The 17,349-nt window shown below is 24.2% G+C and overlaps 3 protein-coding genes across 4 annotated transcripts in view; 1 reads left to right on the top strand and 2 right to left on the bottom strand.

Moving 5' to 3' along the window:
* Window positions 1-17,349, top strand: part of LOC127279846 (glutamate decarboxylase) — a 67,486-nt gene that overhangs the window by 711 nt on the left and 49,426 nt on the right. The gene's annotated exons all lie outside the window — the stretch shown is intronic.
* LOC127279848 (uncharacterized) lies at window positions 98-7,864 on the bottom strand. 2 transcript variants are annotated; one of them, XM_051302477.1, is made up of 6 exons: window positions 7,704-7,864; window positions 5,536-5,656; window positions 5,268-5,452; window positions 3,456-3,552; window positions 2,517-2,628; window positions 98-441 (listed from the first exon to the last, which is right to left on the bottom strand). In XM_051302477.1, exons 2-6 carry the CDS (start codon window positions 5,582-5,584, stop codon window positions 390-392), a joined length of 495 nt encoding a protein of 164 aa, XP_051158434.1. In that variant the 5' UTR covers window positions 5,585-5,656; window positions 7,704-7,864; the 3' UTR covers window positions 98-389. The 2 variants fall into 2 exon arrangements, with proteins under 2 accessions (XP_051158434.1, XP_051158435.1); XM_051302478.1 differs by lacking the exon at window positions 7,704-7,864 and adding an exon at window positions 6,394-6,504.
* Window positions 11,407-14,611, bottom strand: LOC127279849 (SIFamide-related peptide). Its single transcript, XM_051302479.1, has 4 exons — window positions 14,535-14,611; window positions 14,082-14,174; window positions 11,786-11,934; window positions 11,407-11,625 (listed from the first exon to the last, which is right to left on the bottom strand). Exons 3-4 carry the CDS (start codon window positions 11,910-11,912, stop codon window positions 11,531-11,533), a joined length of 222 nt encoding a protein of 73 aa, XP_051158436.1. The 5' UTR covers window positions 11,913-11,934; window positions 14,082-14,174; window positions 14,535-14,611; the 3' UTR covers window positions 11,407-11,530.

Here is a 17,349-nt window from a genome sequence, read left to right as displayed (position 1 = left end):
ATGAAAATTATCAATCCCACTTAGTCAATGAAAAAAAAACTTTAATATTTTAGCAATTCATCTTAAAAAAAAAATTATTTTTATTAACAAACCAATATTATTGTCTATAATATATTTTTATTAGATATTTTGCCAACACCTATAACTTGAATACAGGTACATTTACATTTATTCGTAATAACTAATTTTGTTCGTTTATAAATTTTTTTAATTTTAAGTCTTAAAAATTGTGCTCTTTATTTAAAGAAGGTGCGTACAATTTTTAACACTTTTTAACACTACAAAATACTAGTTAATTTCTATTTTAATTATTCCATTTATAAAAATAATTGACCTTTGATGATTAAGTTGGAAATATCTATCAGGAATTATTATGTTTTCATTTGGAATTAATTTTCTTCTTCTGCTCTCTTATCTCGATGTAGAATTTCATTGTCGATACTAAAAATTAGTATCAAAATTAGTAACAAAATATATTTATATAAACACTGAGAAAAATGTTTCTTTGAATCAAAAAAATATTTCTTCGATATATGGTCAAAGAAAAGTTTTCTTTAATTTAAAGAAAATTTATTTGATTAAAGAAAAGTTTTTTATTTTAAATAAAACTTTGAAATTAAAAAAGTTTTTCTTTAATGATAGAACGTCCAAGCGCCCATCCTGCTGGAAGGGTCTTCCGGCAGGACGTTTGGACAAGCGGCTGCGTACTGCCGGCAGGATGCTTCTCCGCACATTGCGCCATCCTGCCGGCAGGACGCAATTTATTTAAAACATATATTTCCATTAAATTTTCTTAAATTCCCACATAAAATTCCATAAATTACCATAAATTACCCTATAAATTTCAAAAATTAGTTTTTTAAAATTTTCTTTTATATATTATAAATTACCTTCAAAATTTCATAAATTTCCATAAATTACCACGTAAATTTTCTGCAATAGTTTTTGAATCTTGAATTTTGTTTGTATTATAATTATAAATTACCTAAAAATTTCATAAATTATCTCATAAATTACCTCATAAATTTCCATAAATTACAAAATAAATTTTCTGCACTATATTTTTTTTAATCTTGAATTTTGTTTGTAATTATTATTATAACACTATGTACAAAGATTTGTATCCAGCGCAATTGAGGACGGATGAAAAAGACTCAGGTGAGAGTCTCTCCGAAATTACATTATAAAATTAATATGGATTCAGATAAACATACGAAAATATATATGATTCGAAAGGTAATTAAAAAAGCTATCAGATCATGTAAATATCAACTTTCTAAATTTAAAAATCAGGGCTAGGTAATCGTATCAATAAACTAAGAAGAGTCCTGTCGGCAGGAGGCGCATAATTTTTCCCAAAACTTAAAAAGTTCAAAATTTTAATTGATCGAATTAAGTATCTTTAAGTCGATATTTTATTTGGTCGAAATTCTAAATGATCGACATTTAAAGTGGTCGAAATTTTATTAGTTCGATATTTTGTTTGGTCGATATTCTAAATGATCCACATTTAAAGTGGTCGATATTTTATTTGTTCGATATTCTAAATGATAGAAATTTAGAAGCATCGAATTTTATATCCATCGAAATTTAATTTGGTCGATATTTTAAAAGCTCGACATTTTTTTAGCTATACGAGTTTCCTCTCTATGTTGTTATTATTATTTACATCAATAATTTCAAATTTCCCGCAAAATTTCAATGTATTTTACCGACAAACTACATAGAAAGGAAACTCGTATAGCTAAAAAGGTGTCGAGCTTTTAAAATATCGACCAAATTAAATTTCGATGGATATAAAATTCGATGCTTCTAAATTTCTATCATTTAGAATATCGAACAAATAAAATATCGACCACTTTAAATGTCGTTCATTTAGAATATTTACCAAACAAAATATCTAACTAATAAAATAATATATATAATATATAAAAATATATAATAATATATAATAATATATAATATATATAATATATTTTTTTGTGTTTATCTCAATCCAAGGTAATTTTAGAAAGCGATTTCGGAGGGACTCACGTGAGTCTTTTTCATCCTGCAGGAAGGACGTTGGAGGTTCTATCATTAAAGTAAACAATTTTTTTTAAATTAAAAATAAATTTTCTTTATATTAAAGAAAACTTTTCTTCAACCCTATATCAAAGAAACATTTTTCTTGCTGAGTACTATGAAAATTGTTTTCAATTACTCTCTAAATCTGAAATAGTAAAAAAGTTTACTAATTTGAATTAGTGACTCACTTTGTGCTTATCAATTAGTAAAATTTTACTAATTATTAGTAAATTTTACTAACAATTAGTAAAATTTAACTAATTCTAAAGCAAAAAGTGAGTCACTAATTTAAATTAGTAAACATTTTTACTAATTCAGATTTACAGAATAAATGGAACGATTTTAAAAAAATTTCTTAAATATTTTTTAGCGAAAAATATTTTGTCAAAATCTGAATATTAACATAAAATTCTTAAACGCCTTTATGTAAATCTGAACTATTTACTCACTCGTCAGATGATTCAAAAGCTTTTTCATCACTGTATCTTGCAAGTGTTCTCCATAATTCAGGTGGACCTTCTATTGCGAGAGGAAAATGTTCCCAAGTCCATGTTTCCGTACCTCAAATTAAAATTTAAAACAAGTTTACCTTTTTTTCGTTTTACATATCTGGAAGGGACTGTTCACAAAATACGAAACGCTTCCAGGGTGAGGGGGGGGGGGTCAAGCTATTTGTTACGGTGAGCGAAAAAAATGGCGCTAATGTATGTAACTGTGCGTTACATATGGGGAGAGAGGGAGAGTTGAAATTTCCAAAAAAAAATTTTGCAAAAAGTTTTAGAGTGAGCCCGATGATCCTTTTTTGTTTAATCCTTTTGTTTAAAACAAAAAAAATTTCTTTTTTTCTATTTTTTAAAATAAAAAGTTTTTTGTCTGCGCTAAGATCCTTCACTCCACTTATAGAAAAGTGAAATAAAATAAATGTTGTTTTAAAAAAGAAAAGAAAACGAATTAAATTTTTTTTAAAAACAAATTATTTTAATAGGATAAGATTTATCTCTTTAGGTTGGACCAAGAAGGTTTACTTTGAAACTTTTTGCAAAGTCTTAGTATACTTTCACGTATATTAAATTGGAAAATTTTTTTTCGGTTTTTGTATTTTTTTAAACAAAGTTTGTTATTATTTATCCGAATTTAAAAGTTCTTAACAGTCAATAGTTATATAGGAATTTAACGTAAAATTTGTATTTGGTCCTCGAGTAACTAGATTTAAACGAATTTTTTCGTCAAGTTTAAAAAAAAGTTTCCGCCATATTGGATCAATTTAAAATTTTGAAATTAGTAATCAGCGTATATCTTTCTTTTATTGAAATCAATAATGACTGTTCACGTCGCATACATATAAACAGAAGAAAATAAATCTCGAATATATAATACAAATATAATACCTGTGTTAGCAGGATAACCAATTCTTCTTTTCGTTGCTTTCAAAAACTGATTATCATTGTTGTATGGAGATGACGTGTATCCGTTTTCGAGGATTGACTATAACAATATATTTAAGAAATATTTATTATTTTTATTTATAAATTAATATTAAAGAAAAAAAAATTTTTTTAGTTGTTTTGAACGAATCGAATCAATTTTAAAATTTTCTGCCATATTGAGTCGCCATAGGTGCGCCATTTTGAATTTTTTGGTCCCATAAACGATTTTTCTACTATTAATTACTATTTATTTTTTTATTATTATTTTTTTTTCTTATTTCAAAGTATTGATTATATCAACTGTATTAAAGTCAGAAAAAAGAAAACAGTGTCGTTCAATAAACTCTTCAACCTACGGGAAAATGTTCACAATACTGCGCACGGTGTTTAAATGTCTATTTAAATCTATAAAACTTATCGTCCCACTCTAAATTTTTTTGCAAAATCTTTATAGTATTTCCAGGTATGTTTAAAAAAAGGTTTTTTAAAAATCATATCCAAATTAAAAAAAAACTTAATTTGTTTATAAAAAAAATTGTTATGTTTTTAATTAACCCTCGGAGCACATACTGGGTCACACAGACCCTGTCATTAATTTCAATGAAGTGTAATTTGAAAAGTCGGCAATACAACACGAACCTAAGGCCATATAGTGGTAACTAACTAATAAGGAATAATAAGTAACATGATAATCCAAAGAAAATAATAAAATACTAGTAAATATGTTATTAAAAAAGTATAGTTTTAAAAAGTTGTGTCGAAAATCACATTTTTATCGTCTTAAAAGTTACCTTCGTTAAACTTCAAAATAAATACCTTTTTTAAAAAATAAAATAAGGTGGTATTTTTTCCCTTATTCTAACACACTTCGAGAATATAAATCCCAATTTTTAGCTTAAAATATTAAAAATTACAAAAGTTACATTTTTTTTAAATTCAATTTTTTCTTTTTAATTAGTTAACTTCACGAATTTTTTTTCAATATGCAAATAATTTAATAATATTTCTAAACTGCATATTCTTATTTTACAAGGTTCAATGAATAAAAAAATATTTTTTTTGTGTTGATCAGTCCAATAGTTCAAAAATAGGGGAGTTTTGTAAAGTAAACAGGGTCACAGCGACCCAGACTGTGCTACTTGTTCGAAAAAAGAGGTGTGTGCTCCGAGGGTTAAAAATTAAAAATAAATTTTTCGCTATCATTATTGAAAAGTAATATAATATATATAATATAATAATATTATATTTTCTACTAAATTTATTTGATAATTTTTAAAATAAATTATTTAAAAGTATTATAAACTATTATTAGATATAAAAATGTATCTATAATATAGTTATTTTGTTATCATAAATAGAAGGTATAGTTTAGTTTTAATATTCAAGAAGAAATGTTAAGTAAAAGGTCTGCAAACCAATGTGTCTGTGTGGTCAAAGTACACGACTCGCGTTCTAAGGGTTCTGGGTTCGATCCCCCACGCGTGTGAGATTTTTCAAAATAATTTTTCACTGTTTTATACACTCAAATAATCTTAAATAGAATTTAAGATAAAAATAAAAAATTGTCATTTATTTAAAATAAAATACTTTTAGTATTATAAAGGTCAGTTTCAGTCAACCAATATATTTTAAAAACTCTTTTTCTTGCATTATATAAATTGGAAGTATTTATATAAGGAACCTTGTTTGGATGCTTATGTAATACATTTAAAATTTAATTTTATATATTACAAGGTTTAAAATTTTTTTTATAGTTTTAATTGATATACTCACCGACTCTTCACGTTTTCCAATTCTCGGTATATTTTTAGAAGCTTTCAAAAAAAAATTTTCTGCCCCCGAACTTCGTCCAATACGAGGTACATTTTTGGCAATTTTCAGAAAAAAGGCTGGAGAACTATCATCAGCATTAACTTTTTCAATTCCAAGTAACATCATTGTAATTACAATAAAAAACACTAAAATATTTACAATATTGTATAATTTATATTTTATTGAATCAATAAATTTTATAGTCATATATATTTAAATATTATCTTACCATTAAAAAAAAATTCAGATTTATTGCTTTGAGACATTAAGATAAACATTTTTAAATAAAATATTGTTTAAATCCAGATCTATTGCTTGTGTAATTGCTTAATTCACAGAAATGATATACACTGTAAAATAAATTTTTTGTAAATTTAAATATCAGAAGTATTAATAATTAAATTTATAAATGTCTGTTTCTTATTTAAATATTTATTGCTTGAAAATTTTTATAGCACACATTATCAATTTTCTCAATATTTATCGACTAAATTTTGAATATTTATTTTAAATTGAAATACATTGAATTTGATTTATTGGTGTTAATTAAACATTTTTTTAATACATTTGTGGTTTATATTCTCTAAATTTGAATTAGTAAAAATTTTAACTAATTTGAGTTAATGAATCACTTTTTGCTTTTAAATTAGTAAAATTTAAGTAATAGTAAAAATAATTTTAATTATTAAATTAGTCAAATTTAACTAATTTAAAAGCAAAAAGTGAGTCACTTATTCAAATTAGTTAAAATTTTTACTAATTCTAAGGAGTAGTTACAAAGTAATTTGTTAAATATGTTTTTCTGAGCACTTAATATGAAACAATTTCATTAAATTGAATTTCAAGAACTCTTTTCTTCTTTTTATGAAAATTGATTAATTAATGAAATGATAAATACAAGAAAGAGGGAACCTGGAGAAAGATAATGAATTTCGAAAAAAGGTATTTTATTAAATTTTTTGTTAAACCTGTATAGTGTTTGTTTATAGCCGTTATCTTTCAAGTTAATGAAATTGTTTTTTAATTTTTAAATTTTTAATTTTAAAAATATAAAATGAAACATTTTAGTGATAAATGTGTCACTCACGAGAATCTTCAATAAACTAAACTGTGCGTGGTAACCACTATACCTTTAAGAAGGTATTGGATATATAATGCGGCAAGGACAAGTGTTTGTCTTTCTGGACCAATATATTTAAATGTCATGTGTGCAATCTCACGCGCATAAAAATAAAACATTTACAATAAGATATAAACATGTAAATAAAAAGAAATTTTTAAATTATCAAAGTGAGCCTCACTTTGTAAAAAATCAGACAACATTTTGCATTTACATCTCCGATTTTGTTTTGAAACTTTTTTTTCTTTTAATACTAATTGAGACTAGCTTTCATGATTTTTTTCAATTTTTTTTTAGTATGCCGTTTACAAGATATGAATTTTTTAGAATTTTAATGATTTTTTGTTTTTGAATGTTCATAACATTCTATTTTAGAAATTTTATTTTTTGAAAAAATTAAATTCTTTTAAAATTTATACGATTAATTATTTAGAATCATGAAAAATCTTTAAATAACAAAATTGACAATGTAAAATATTAAAAATTGTGAAAGAAAAAAACAAAAAAAAAAAACTCGAAATTTTAAGGAAAATATAAATTTTGTTGTCGTTTGGTCGCTTACAACTTTAACCCTTAACTGGCACAATGGGTCTACTGGACCCGAAGAATTCAAACGTGTATTGTACATCCAGTATTAAATATTTTTGCACAAAAATTTAATCTGAGGTAGCTTATGATGTGTTTTTTAAAATTTAATTAGTTTTACAGCAATTAATTTATTTTAAGTTAGTTAAAAAAAAATGTGAAAAATAAAAACCAAAAATTGCGTGTTCTTACTTGAAAATTCATGAGTTATTTAAATTTTAATATTATGATTATTAATGTTTGAAGATAATTTATTCTTTGTGTCGAATCAGTTGTACCAAAAAACTTAGAAAATTATTAAGAATATGTCAAACTAATATGTATTAAAATATAAAAAATATTCAAAAGCTACACATTCAATTAATTTGAGCTCGAAAAAATGCTTGGGTCAAATGGACCCATGGTGCCAGTTATGGGTTCAGATAATAAAGGATGGTTACACTGAAAATCAATAGTGTTAGAAATTTTTGAATAAATAATAATTGATTTGCGTAAAATTTCAGATTAGGCACAATTTTATATATGTTTATATTCAAAAATTAAATAATTGCAAAATTAAATTTTAAAAATAAAAAATTAATTTCTTCAATATTAAAGGTTAGGGACAAAAAAGAATCGAAATTTTAAAGAAAATGTAAATTTTTATGTTGGTCACAAAAAAGCTTCAATATAATAAAGGATTATTGACTTACCTTTCGAGTTCTGCTCAGCAATGTACTAATTTTAAATCTCATTATCTTTTTTATACCTTCGTACTATCTCATTATGTAGTTTGATCGTGTCTAGAAACTCTGATACATTTGTATAATTGTTACAAAATCTGTTTCAATACTTGGAGGTGTAAAAAGTATTGTCATTTATGGTAAAATGGTTAAAAAAAATTCTAACTCTTAAAAAAAGTTTTTTGTTTCTATTGTAAACTACATGTGTGTTTTCCTACTGTATATATTAAAAGAAATACTAGTTATTTCATGTACATTTTATGAATTGAATCATAATAATAAAATTTTTAATTATATTTAGAAATGTATGTGGTTCTATAATTTTATAGAAATATATAGTATACTATTTGTAAATATATATTTTTTTTGTCTAAACTTTTACTTCTAATATATATTTAGATTTCATTACTACCAATATAAACAAAAAAGAGGTCATAGCCCTTATATCAGCAGGTGAACAGAAACGTGCCAAACATACTTGACAATTTCATTTACATATCAGATTTTAAGAACACTACATTAAATGAATTTTAACATAAAATGAAAATACTTTTGAAGATATATATGCGGGGGGTCTACTCCATTCCGATATATAGAATTGATTTTGACATATTCGATTTGGCTAACATTTTTTTTATCTATTAGAACTTCACCGCTAAAAGGGTTACATGATTTTTTTCTCTTTACAGAGATATGATTTTTTTTTAAATTTCAGAATTTTAATGATTTTGCTATCTCCTGGAGGAAGCTTTGTAGTCTTTTCGTTTATACAAATTTTCAAAGTAGTGAAAAATAAATTTTTTTCTATATAGAAACATGTTATACAAGATCCTGATCAATTGTCCGGATGTATGTGTGTGTGTGGATCCCTTTTTTGTTTAGACGATAACTTTAACAGGTTTTAATGGAATTAGATAAAATTTAATAGTCTCATTTATCATATTAATATCTCAAATCTGACCAAAGGATTTTAAAAAATACCAAAAAAAAAAAAAATTTTATCGTCTTTTTTCCAAAATTTTTTTTTAATCGAAAAAATTTTTAAATAGAAAAATTTAAGGTTATAAATAATTAAATCGTATTCCTTACGTCAATACAAATCGATCAGTATATAAAGTATAGTTTTAATTTAAATTTAAAGAATTAATAAAAGTTAAAAAATCAATAAATTCACATTTTGGCAATAAAATTTTGTGATTTTTCAAATTGAAGTTTATATCTGAAATAATTGTATTCCTAGCATGAAAACGAATCGATTGGTATATATAAAGTATACATTTAAGGTAAATTTACTAAATTAATGAATGTTAAAAAAATATTCTCATTTTAGCTGAAAAATTTTGTATTTATTTAAATTCAAGTTTAAATATAAAATAATTGTGTTCCTTGCATTGAAAAAAACGATATAATTGTAAATAACTATACCTAAATTAATTTTCATTAATTTTTAGAAATTTCAGCTAAAATGTGAATTATTGATTTTTTAACTTCCATTAATTCTTTAAATTTAACTCAACTCTATAGGTACTCAAATGTTTATATTATTATTATATTATTTTTGTATGTTTATTTCAATGTTAATGCTTTCTCCACGTAGAAGCAAATTTTTTTGCTGATCGTAAAGAGGAAGTAAAATGTTCATGTAATAAACATCTGAATTTACAACATGTTGGGTGTATTTTCTGCAAAAAATTGCAATGAAATCGTCTGCCTAAGAAGAATTGATTTTTTTTGTCGATTTTTCTATGACGGAAAGTGTTTAATGATGCTAATAGGGGTCTTCCTCTACTCGGATCGGGCTGTCAATTTTTTTCTACACTTTTGGGAGTATTTTGTGCAAGAAATTGCAATAAAATAGTCTGCCTAAGAAAAATTGAATTTTTTTGAACATTTTTTTTTTACCGTTAACGCTTTAAAGGGCATAATTGGGGTCTTCCTCTACTCGGATCGGGCTGTCAATTTTTTTCTACACTTTTGGGTGTATTTTGTGCAAGAAATTGCAATAAAATAGTCTGCCTAAGAAAAATTGAATTTTTTTGAAATTTTTTTTTACGATAAACGCTTTAAAGGTCATAATTGGGGTCTTCCTTTACGCGGATCGGGCTGTCCATTTTTTTCTACACTTTTAGGTGTATTTTGTGCAAGAAATTGCAATAAAAAAGACTGCCTAAGAAAAATTGAATTTTTTTGAAAATTTTTTTTTGACCGTATACGCTTTAAAGGTCATAATTGGGGTCTTCTTCTACACGGATCGGGCTGTCAATTTTTTTCTACACTTTTGGGTGTATTTTGTGCAAGAAATTGCAATTTATAATTAAAAAGTAAAACATCTGTTACACTCAGAGAAAAATTTTGTTTGAACCAAATATACCATTTTTTTGTATTTACTCTATTTTTTGTCTATTTCAAATAAAATTTGTTTGATTTAAATGAATATTTTTTTTTTATATTTATTTAAATAATAATTATAAATGTTTTGTTAATTTTAACTAGCGCCTCCGTCGACTACGTTGCTTCCATGCTCCTATTCTTAAATTCAAAATATTGAATTTAAGTTGATTTTCAAATTTTTTAATTAATGAAAATAATAATTTACTTTCTAATATAATTTCCAACTTGAATAATATATATTATATAATAAATTTTAAATAATCAATTCAATTTTTATGCAATTAATTTGTAATTATATTTTCTATTCATGAAAAATTGTTTAATATTTTTATATTTAAAAAAAATGGATCTCCAACTTCAATTAAATTAATTTTTAAATTGAATAATAATTCACGTTAAAAATAAATTGTTGAACCATAAAATTAATTTATTTTTCAATTTAATTGAATTTTTTTCATTTTCATCTTGTAAAATGAACATTGTTTCATTTTTTCTTTGTTTTACGAAAAACTGACTATATTTATTCATTTTGTAATTTTGTGAGTTATTTATTCAATTGTTAAATCAAACTTAATAATTAATATTCATAATTCTTTGCCCGCAAAATTAACGAAAAAATTATATTTCATTTTATTTATGTTTTAAAAATTTTATTTAATGAAATTACTATTTTGTAAAATTAAAAAATTTAAAATATTAGAGTTATTTTGTAATTCATTTGTCATCGAAAGAGTAATAATAATTTTGATATTTTCTTTTTAATGAAAAATGAGCAAAAACGCAATATATTAACTTATATTGAAATGAGTAATTTTTCATTTCAATCTGTTGATTTGAAACTATCAATTAATCTAAATAATTTTGACGTGTTCAGAAGCAAATTAGCTGATAAATTCAAATAATAGCGCTCATATTTCATTTATGAAAGAAGCGACTGCAGCTCCACCTATACATTTCGAATCTTGATATAAGTTTCGCCTTTCTGTTAAGATTTCACATTCTCAATGCTCATTCCTTATTTCGAGATTTATCGAGTTCAGTGCACCACTGTTTTGTTTAAGAAAGGATATAAATTATTCGAACAAAGAATGAATTTGAATGGGCCAAATAAACTTTTGGTTGGTTCAAACAAAAGTTTGATTAACTGTATATAGTAATGCATTTATATTTAGTTGATTCAACCATAATTTGGTTATTTTACACAATTTTTTTTCTGAGTGCATAAACTATATCATATAATTGAAAATTGTAAAACTAAAACAATATGAAATAAATACTACTATTATTACACAAGCAATATATTTTTCAAGCATTTTTGTACATTTTTAAATTTATAAATTATTGGATTTCTGTGAGTATATTATATGTAGATCATTATGATTTCTTTGGAATATTGTTGGAGCTTTTCAGTTAATGTCTTGACGATTGTACCAAGTGGTGCATGTTTCACTAGCTACTTCACACATTGCCATTAAAGCTCTATTGGCTACGTCATAGTCACCTATTAGCATCAAGATAGATTAGTAATGAACATAAATATTAAAAACAGTGTCAATTTATATGCATATTATATATTTTCTAAAAATAAATGCATAACAATTTTAATTTTTAAAGTATACTAATTTTTTTTTCTGTGATAGCTATTTATTTTATAATCTTACCAGTCATGGCAACAGATCTTTTGCCAAAAATACTTCCATTAAATGGAGGTTTTCTATAACCTGCTTCTGCATATACGGCAACGACAATAATGACAAATATGAAAAGCGCAGCTCGTAGAAACAACATGTTGCAATTAGGGTGTGTTTAGCTGAAAAATAATATTTACTTATTTTATATATGAAACTGTAAATAGGTTTTATATAGATTCTATTACACCGTCCGACACGGAAACTACACGGAGAAAAATAGTTAGCTATATTAGCTAAAATTTAGTTACCTCAGCTAACCCCAATTGGTATTATATGGATAGCAATTATTGTTAGCTAATACAGCTACACTGAGAAAAATATGCTATTGAATCAATAGCATTTCTTTCAAAGGTATAAAAATTTCAAAAACATATGCTATAGAATCTATAAAATATTTTACAAATTTTATAGCATAAACTTTTGAATCAATAATTTTTATACCTTTGGCTAAAATGCTGTTGATTCAATAGCATATTTTTCTGTTATAATTAGTTTTTATTAATAGCTAACATGTTTTGCCGCGGCAGCTAAATATTATAACTACCAGAGTTAACATTCGTAACAAGATATCTTTTAAAAATTATTAATATTTTATAAAACTTGGTATCTGGAGGTTTTCGGGGTCGCTAATTATTAATCTGATGTCAGTTTTTTAAAATTCAAAATGGCGGATCCAATATGTCGTTCAAAATTTTAAAAAGTTATTAATTTTTTATTTTATATCGGCCATTTTAAATTTTGAAAATCTGACATCAGATTCATAATAATCGACCCCGAAAACTCAGATACCAAGTTTTATAAAATATTAATAATTTTTAAAAGATATCTTGTCACTTTTTATTTAGGGGTTGTTTTCGCCCCTAAAAACCACAAACGACTTAATCGTTTCTTAATTTCTATTAAGGACAATAGAAATTTCTTTCCTATTTTTTGCAATCAGTTTCAATCGATTTTTTCTACAAAGATTTATAAAAAAAAATTAAAACTGTTATATAAAAAATAATCCCTTATAATTTTGTTAATAATTCTTTTTTCAAAAAGTAATTTTTAAATTAATGATTTGAATGGTATGATACACATCAAGATACATACTATATTTATACACAGTATACTTTTTATCTCAATTTTGAATAAATTATACAAGTAATTTGTATTAAAGACAAATTTGATTTCATGAGTAAATATTTGTCGAACCGATTTGTTGATTTGAATTACTATTTTGTTTATTGAATACAATTATTATGAACTGATTTATAGATTTTTTAATTTATTATTAAATATTATATTATTAATAATATTAAAATTGTATTAAATATTATTATTAAATTATATTAACCCTCCTACGGTTTTATTGACTTGCAAAAATCGGTACATATACGAAAACGGATCAATTTACTTTGCATAGAAAATTTTATATCTCAACATGGTTTAATAGTTTTTTGGGTCCCTGTTTTAGAATTCAGTGTCCGTTTTTTTAAAATCTGGTATCACTTTTTAAAAATTCAAAATGGCTGACCCAATATGGCAGAATTTTTTTTTTTAATTTATTGGATTCACTTGAAAATGATTACTCCAGTGTTTTCGGGATCGCTAATTACGTATCTAATGTCAGTTTTCGAAACTTTAAAATGGCGGATCCAATATGGCGTACATTTTTTTAAAAATTTAAATTTAAAATCTTATATATTAAATTTTTTTGCATAATTTCTTTTTTTATAAAAATCAATAAAATATTTAAAAAGTAGACAGGAAATTTATTGAAATTCATTGAAAAATTTGTTTAATCACATTATTTGAGTATATTACTAATGTTTAAAAAGAAACCTTTATCGAGTCCTAAGCTTTAATTATTCTTAAAAATATGTAAATAAAATTAATAAGAATGAAAATAATATACAGGGTGTTCAAAAAGTATGGAAACTTGCATGTATCTCGAAAAGTACGCGTTTTCGTCAAAAATATTCAACACAAAAGTTGATCCCAACAAAAAGATCTACATTTTTGAACTGAAAAAATTGGGCCCGGGATCCAACATTGAAAAAGGAAGTATCGCAAAAATGTGTACTTTTCGAGATATTTGCAAGTTTTCATAATTTTTCAACACCCTGTATATAATATTTAAAATAATAAATATTTGCAATAAACAATAAAAGATGTAAATGGAACGTTTTAATTTTTGTTTAAAGGCATAAATAATAATTAAGAACTTAAAATTATGCATAGAAATATTTGAATTTAAAATATACTTTTACAATAAAAAATTTACCTGGTTTGCAAGGCAAATATTGAAAAAGAAGTTGTTTCGTCAGTGGTCAACAGCTAGATTGTATTTTACTTTCTTGCCTCAATTGTTTTTATACTAAATAGAACAATCAAAAGATAAATATCCCTGTCAAATGCATGTGGTTGTATTAAATCTTATGGAGGTCAGTATTAAAAAAAACTTAGTTATTGAAAAGTTTATTTGATACGAATTTCAAGATAAGTCTATTGTCAAACTTCATTTAAATAAATAAGTAAATTAAATAATTAATATAATTTTTTTTAATAGATAAGAAATAACATGGTTTGGCCTAAAAACTGCAATATTATTTTTCAAAAAGTATGGACTACAATAAGTTTATTGTACTATAAGAAATAATGATTTTAATATACTCTATATAAAATTTATAATACTAAAAGGCGTTGTTACTTTAAAATATACTAAGAACAATTTCACCTTAATTGATGTTCGTCTCGTAGAAAGATAGGAAACAATGTGTTCTGCTGCTGTCGCTGAAGCTTTTTTATACTGTCTTAAAAAATTGATCATAACAAAGTAATACAGCAAGTGAATTCCTTCGGGCCTTAGAAAGATGCTATTAATGAATACGTAACTTAGTTTTTACTAGTTCTGATTATATTCCTAACACATGGGAAATCAATTTATTATTAAACGATACTATATTTCTTACTGAAATATTTATTTTTCTAATATTATAAAGTTAAAGGTTTAAACAATTTTATGTAACAATACTCAAAATTAATGTTAAAGGTAAAAATGTCAACTTTTTAATGCCGTCTGACCCTTTTTAAAATATTAAAATTTCAAAAAAAATATAGAGGAATAAATGACCAAACACAAAAAATTATAAGGTATTAAAATAAGATGCAAAGCTTATTATTTTAATCCAATTTTGCTTATTTTAATACCAAAATGGATTCAAATAAGCAAAATTGAATAAAAATAATAAGTGTTGCAGCTTATTTTAATGCCTTTTAATTTTCTGTGAAAGCACTGTTTCCAATTTTATTTCTTGGTAAAAAATATATAAAAGAAATCATTTTCAACATTCTACAAGGTCTCCAACGTTAAAACAGTTAAAAAGTTTACGAAATTAAAGAAAAAATTGAAAAATCACAAAATTCAAAATGGTGAATCCAATATGGTGGACGTAAAGTTAAAAATCAATTGGATTTTCTAAAAATTTGTTACTTTGGGGTTGAAACTCGTTACTTTAAGGTTTTTGGGGTCGCTGATTTCAAATCTGACATCAGCTTTTCAAAATTAAAATTAAAATTAAAATTAAAAATTTATTTATTTAGTGAAAATATACAGGCAAAGAATTTAGAAATTTTTTCATAATTTTTCAAATTATGAAAAAATTATGTCAGATTCATAATCAGCGACCCCGAAAACCCCTTAGTGACAAATTTAAAGCAAATCCGATAGATTTTTAGTTTTACGCTCGCTATATTAGATCCGCCATTTTGAATTTTCAAAATATGACATTAAATTCGTAATCATTTACCCTTAAAACTCCCGAGTAACAATTTTTAAGCAAATATAATTGATTTTTCAGTTTTATATCGAATACGTTTCAAAATTCTATGAATATTTATCTTTTCGCCCGCCATTTGGATCCCCCATTTTGAATTTTGAAAATCTGACATAAGATTTGTAATCAGCGACCTTGAAAACCTCCGAGTAACAAATTTTAAGCTAATCCGATTGATTTTTAATTTCAACGCCCGCCATATTGGATCCGCCATTTTGAATTTTGATAATAATAATTTTGCCCTTTTTTTAGTCAAAAAAGCCTTTTTTCTAAAAACAAGATTTTATTTGCCATAAAAACTAGTTACTTAAAAACATAGAGCGTTTATTTAATTTTTCTAAAATGTTGTTGTAGCCTATAAAGTGCAAGTCGTAGTTCAAGAAGGATCTATCACCTTTGGTTTCTCTTTGATGGCTACTCAAATATTGACTAGAACCCCTTTGTCTGACCCCGTTTCTCTTAGAAACTATAAAGAACCGATTAAAACTTTTTATTTATTATAGTTTCTTAATCAAAAAATATTAGAAACGATAAATAAACATTTGTTTATTAATAATTTTTGTTAAGAATGATGAAAGTTTATAAATTCTAATTTATTATATTAAACTTCATTTATTATTGTTGGTAAAAAAGATTATATCAGTAAGGTAAAATAATCTGAAATAGGAAGTAAAGCGCTCTGCAATATCTACTAAGGATATATACTTTTACCTTGTAATTCAAGCCATACTGAACAAAAAGTTCTCTATTTAATCTAGTGGCATAGTTTTTCAAAAAAAAAGAAAAAATGATGAATTATATAAATATTAAAAAATTTGAGTCAATCAATTATATTTTTATTAAAGTTGTTCCCGACTTTAATAAAATTATTACACATTGCAGGAATCATGTTGAATTTTCTCTTAGAATTAAAAAATTAGAAAAGAAAAAGAATTTTATGTATCTGAAGTTCTGAACGTTCAAGTGAACAAAATTCTTCCAAAATTTTTATTTATTTATTTATTTACATATATATACGGGCAATGCCCTTTCGTACAAGAGTACTAAAGTATAAAAAAAAGAACATAAGAAAAATGACAGTGCGAAACAATGTTTTGTTATTTATAATAATAATTTTTATTATTTTTTATCGTCAATTTTTTTATTTTAAAAAATTATAATTTTTGCAAAAAATAAAATTTCCAAAATTAACAAAAATAATCTTTTTTTAATTTTAATAATATAGGTATAATAATTTTAGATTCTAAATAATGCCAGAAAATTTACATCCCTAAACAACATTAATTTCGATAGACTGAAATTACTTACCTGTAAAGTGTTTAAGTTTCGGATAATAATTTTTGGAAGATGGTAGATTATAGGAAATTTTTCATTAAAAATAAATAAACGGATATAGTGTAAAAAAAAGTACAAAACTTGATGTTGTTAATTTATAATTTTTCTGTATTGTTTGAACTAATTACTTTAATAATGTAAAATTGTTACACCTTTGTATAAATTTATAATTCAATTGTTGAGTATAACAAACAATGAATGACACTTATAAATCTTAATACTATTTACAATATACTCATTTGTATATTATTTTGCACATGTGGCCTAAAAACTATTTATTATTGTCGCGTCACAACTTTAAACGTAGCACATATTATACAATATAATATAAATACAATAAAAATACTTATTTTTATTGTCGAAAGAAACGAAATTAAAAAT

The sequence above is a fragment of the Leptopilina boulardi genome, unplaced genomic scaffold (genome assembly GCF_019393585.1).
Source record: "Leptopilina boulardi isolate dan_hultmark-lab unplaced genomic scaffold, ZJU_Lbou_2.1 LbouV2_223, whole genome shotgun sequence".
NCBI lineage: Eukaryota > Metazoa > Arthropoda > Insecta > Hymenoptera > Figitidae > Leptopilina > Leptopilina boulardi.
Note: the sequence above shows the minus strand (reverse complement) of the source record. Positions and strands in the feature narration are given on the sequence as shown.

Excerpts from the sequence above, each read along its gene's own strand:
- LOC127279848 (XM_051302477.1), bottom strand. The coding sequence starts at position 5,584 with ATGTTTATCTTAATGTCTCAAAGCAATAAATCTGAATTTTTTTTTAAT. Across the intron at positions 5,453-5,535 it reads ATCTGAATTTTTTTTTAATG|TGTTTTTTATTGTAATTACA; the intron begins GTAAGATAATAT and ends TAAATATTTTAG. Across the intron at positions 3,553-5,267 it reads TTGGAAAACGTGAAGAGTCG|TCAATCCTCGAAAACGGATA; the intron begins GTGAGTATATCA and ends ATATTGTTATAG.
- LOC127279849 (XM_051302479.1), bottom strand. The coding sequence starts at position 11,912 with ATGTTGTTTCTACGAGCTGCGCTTTTCATATTTGTCATTATTGTCGTT. Across the intron at positions 11,626-11,785 it reads AAGATCTGTTGCCATGACTG|GTGACTATGACGTAGCCAAT; the intron begins GTAAGATTATAA and ends TGATGCTAATAG.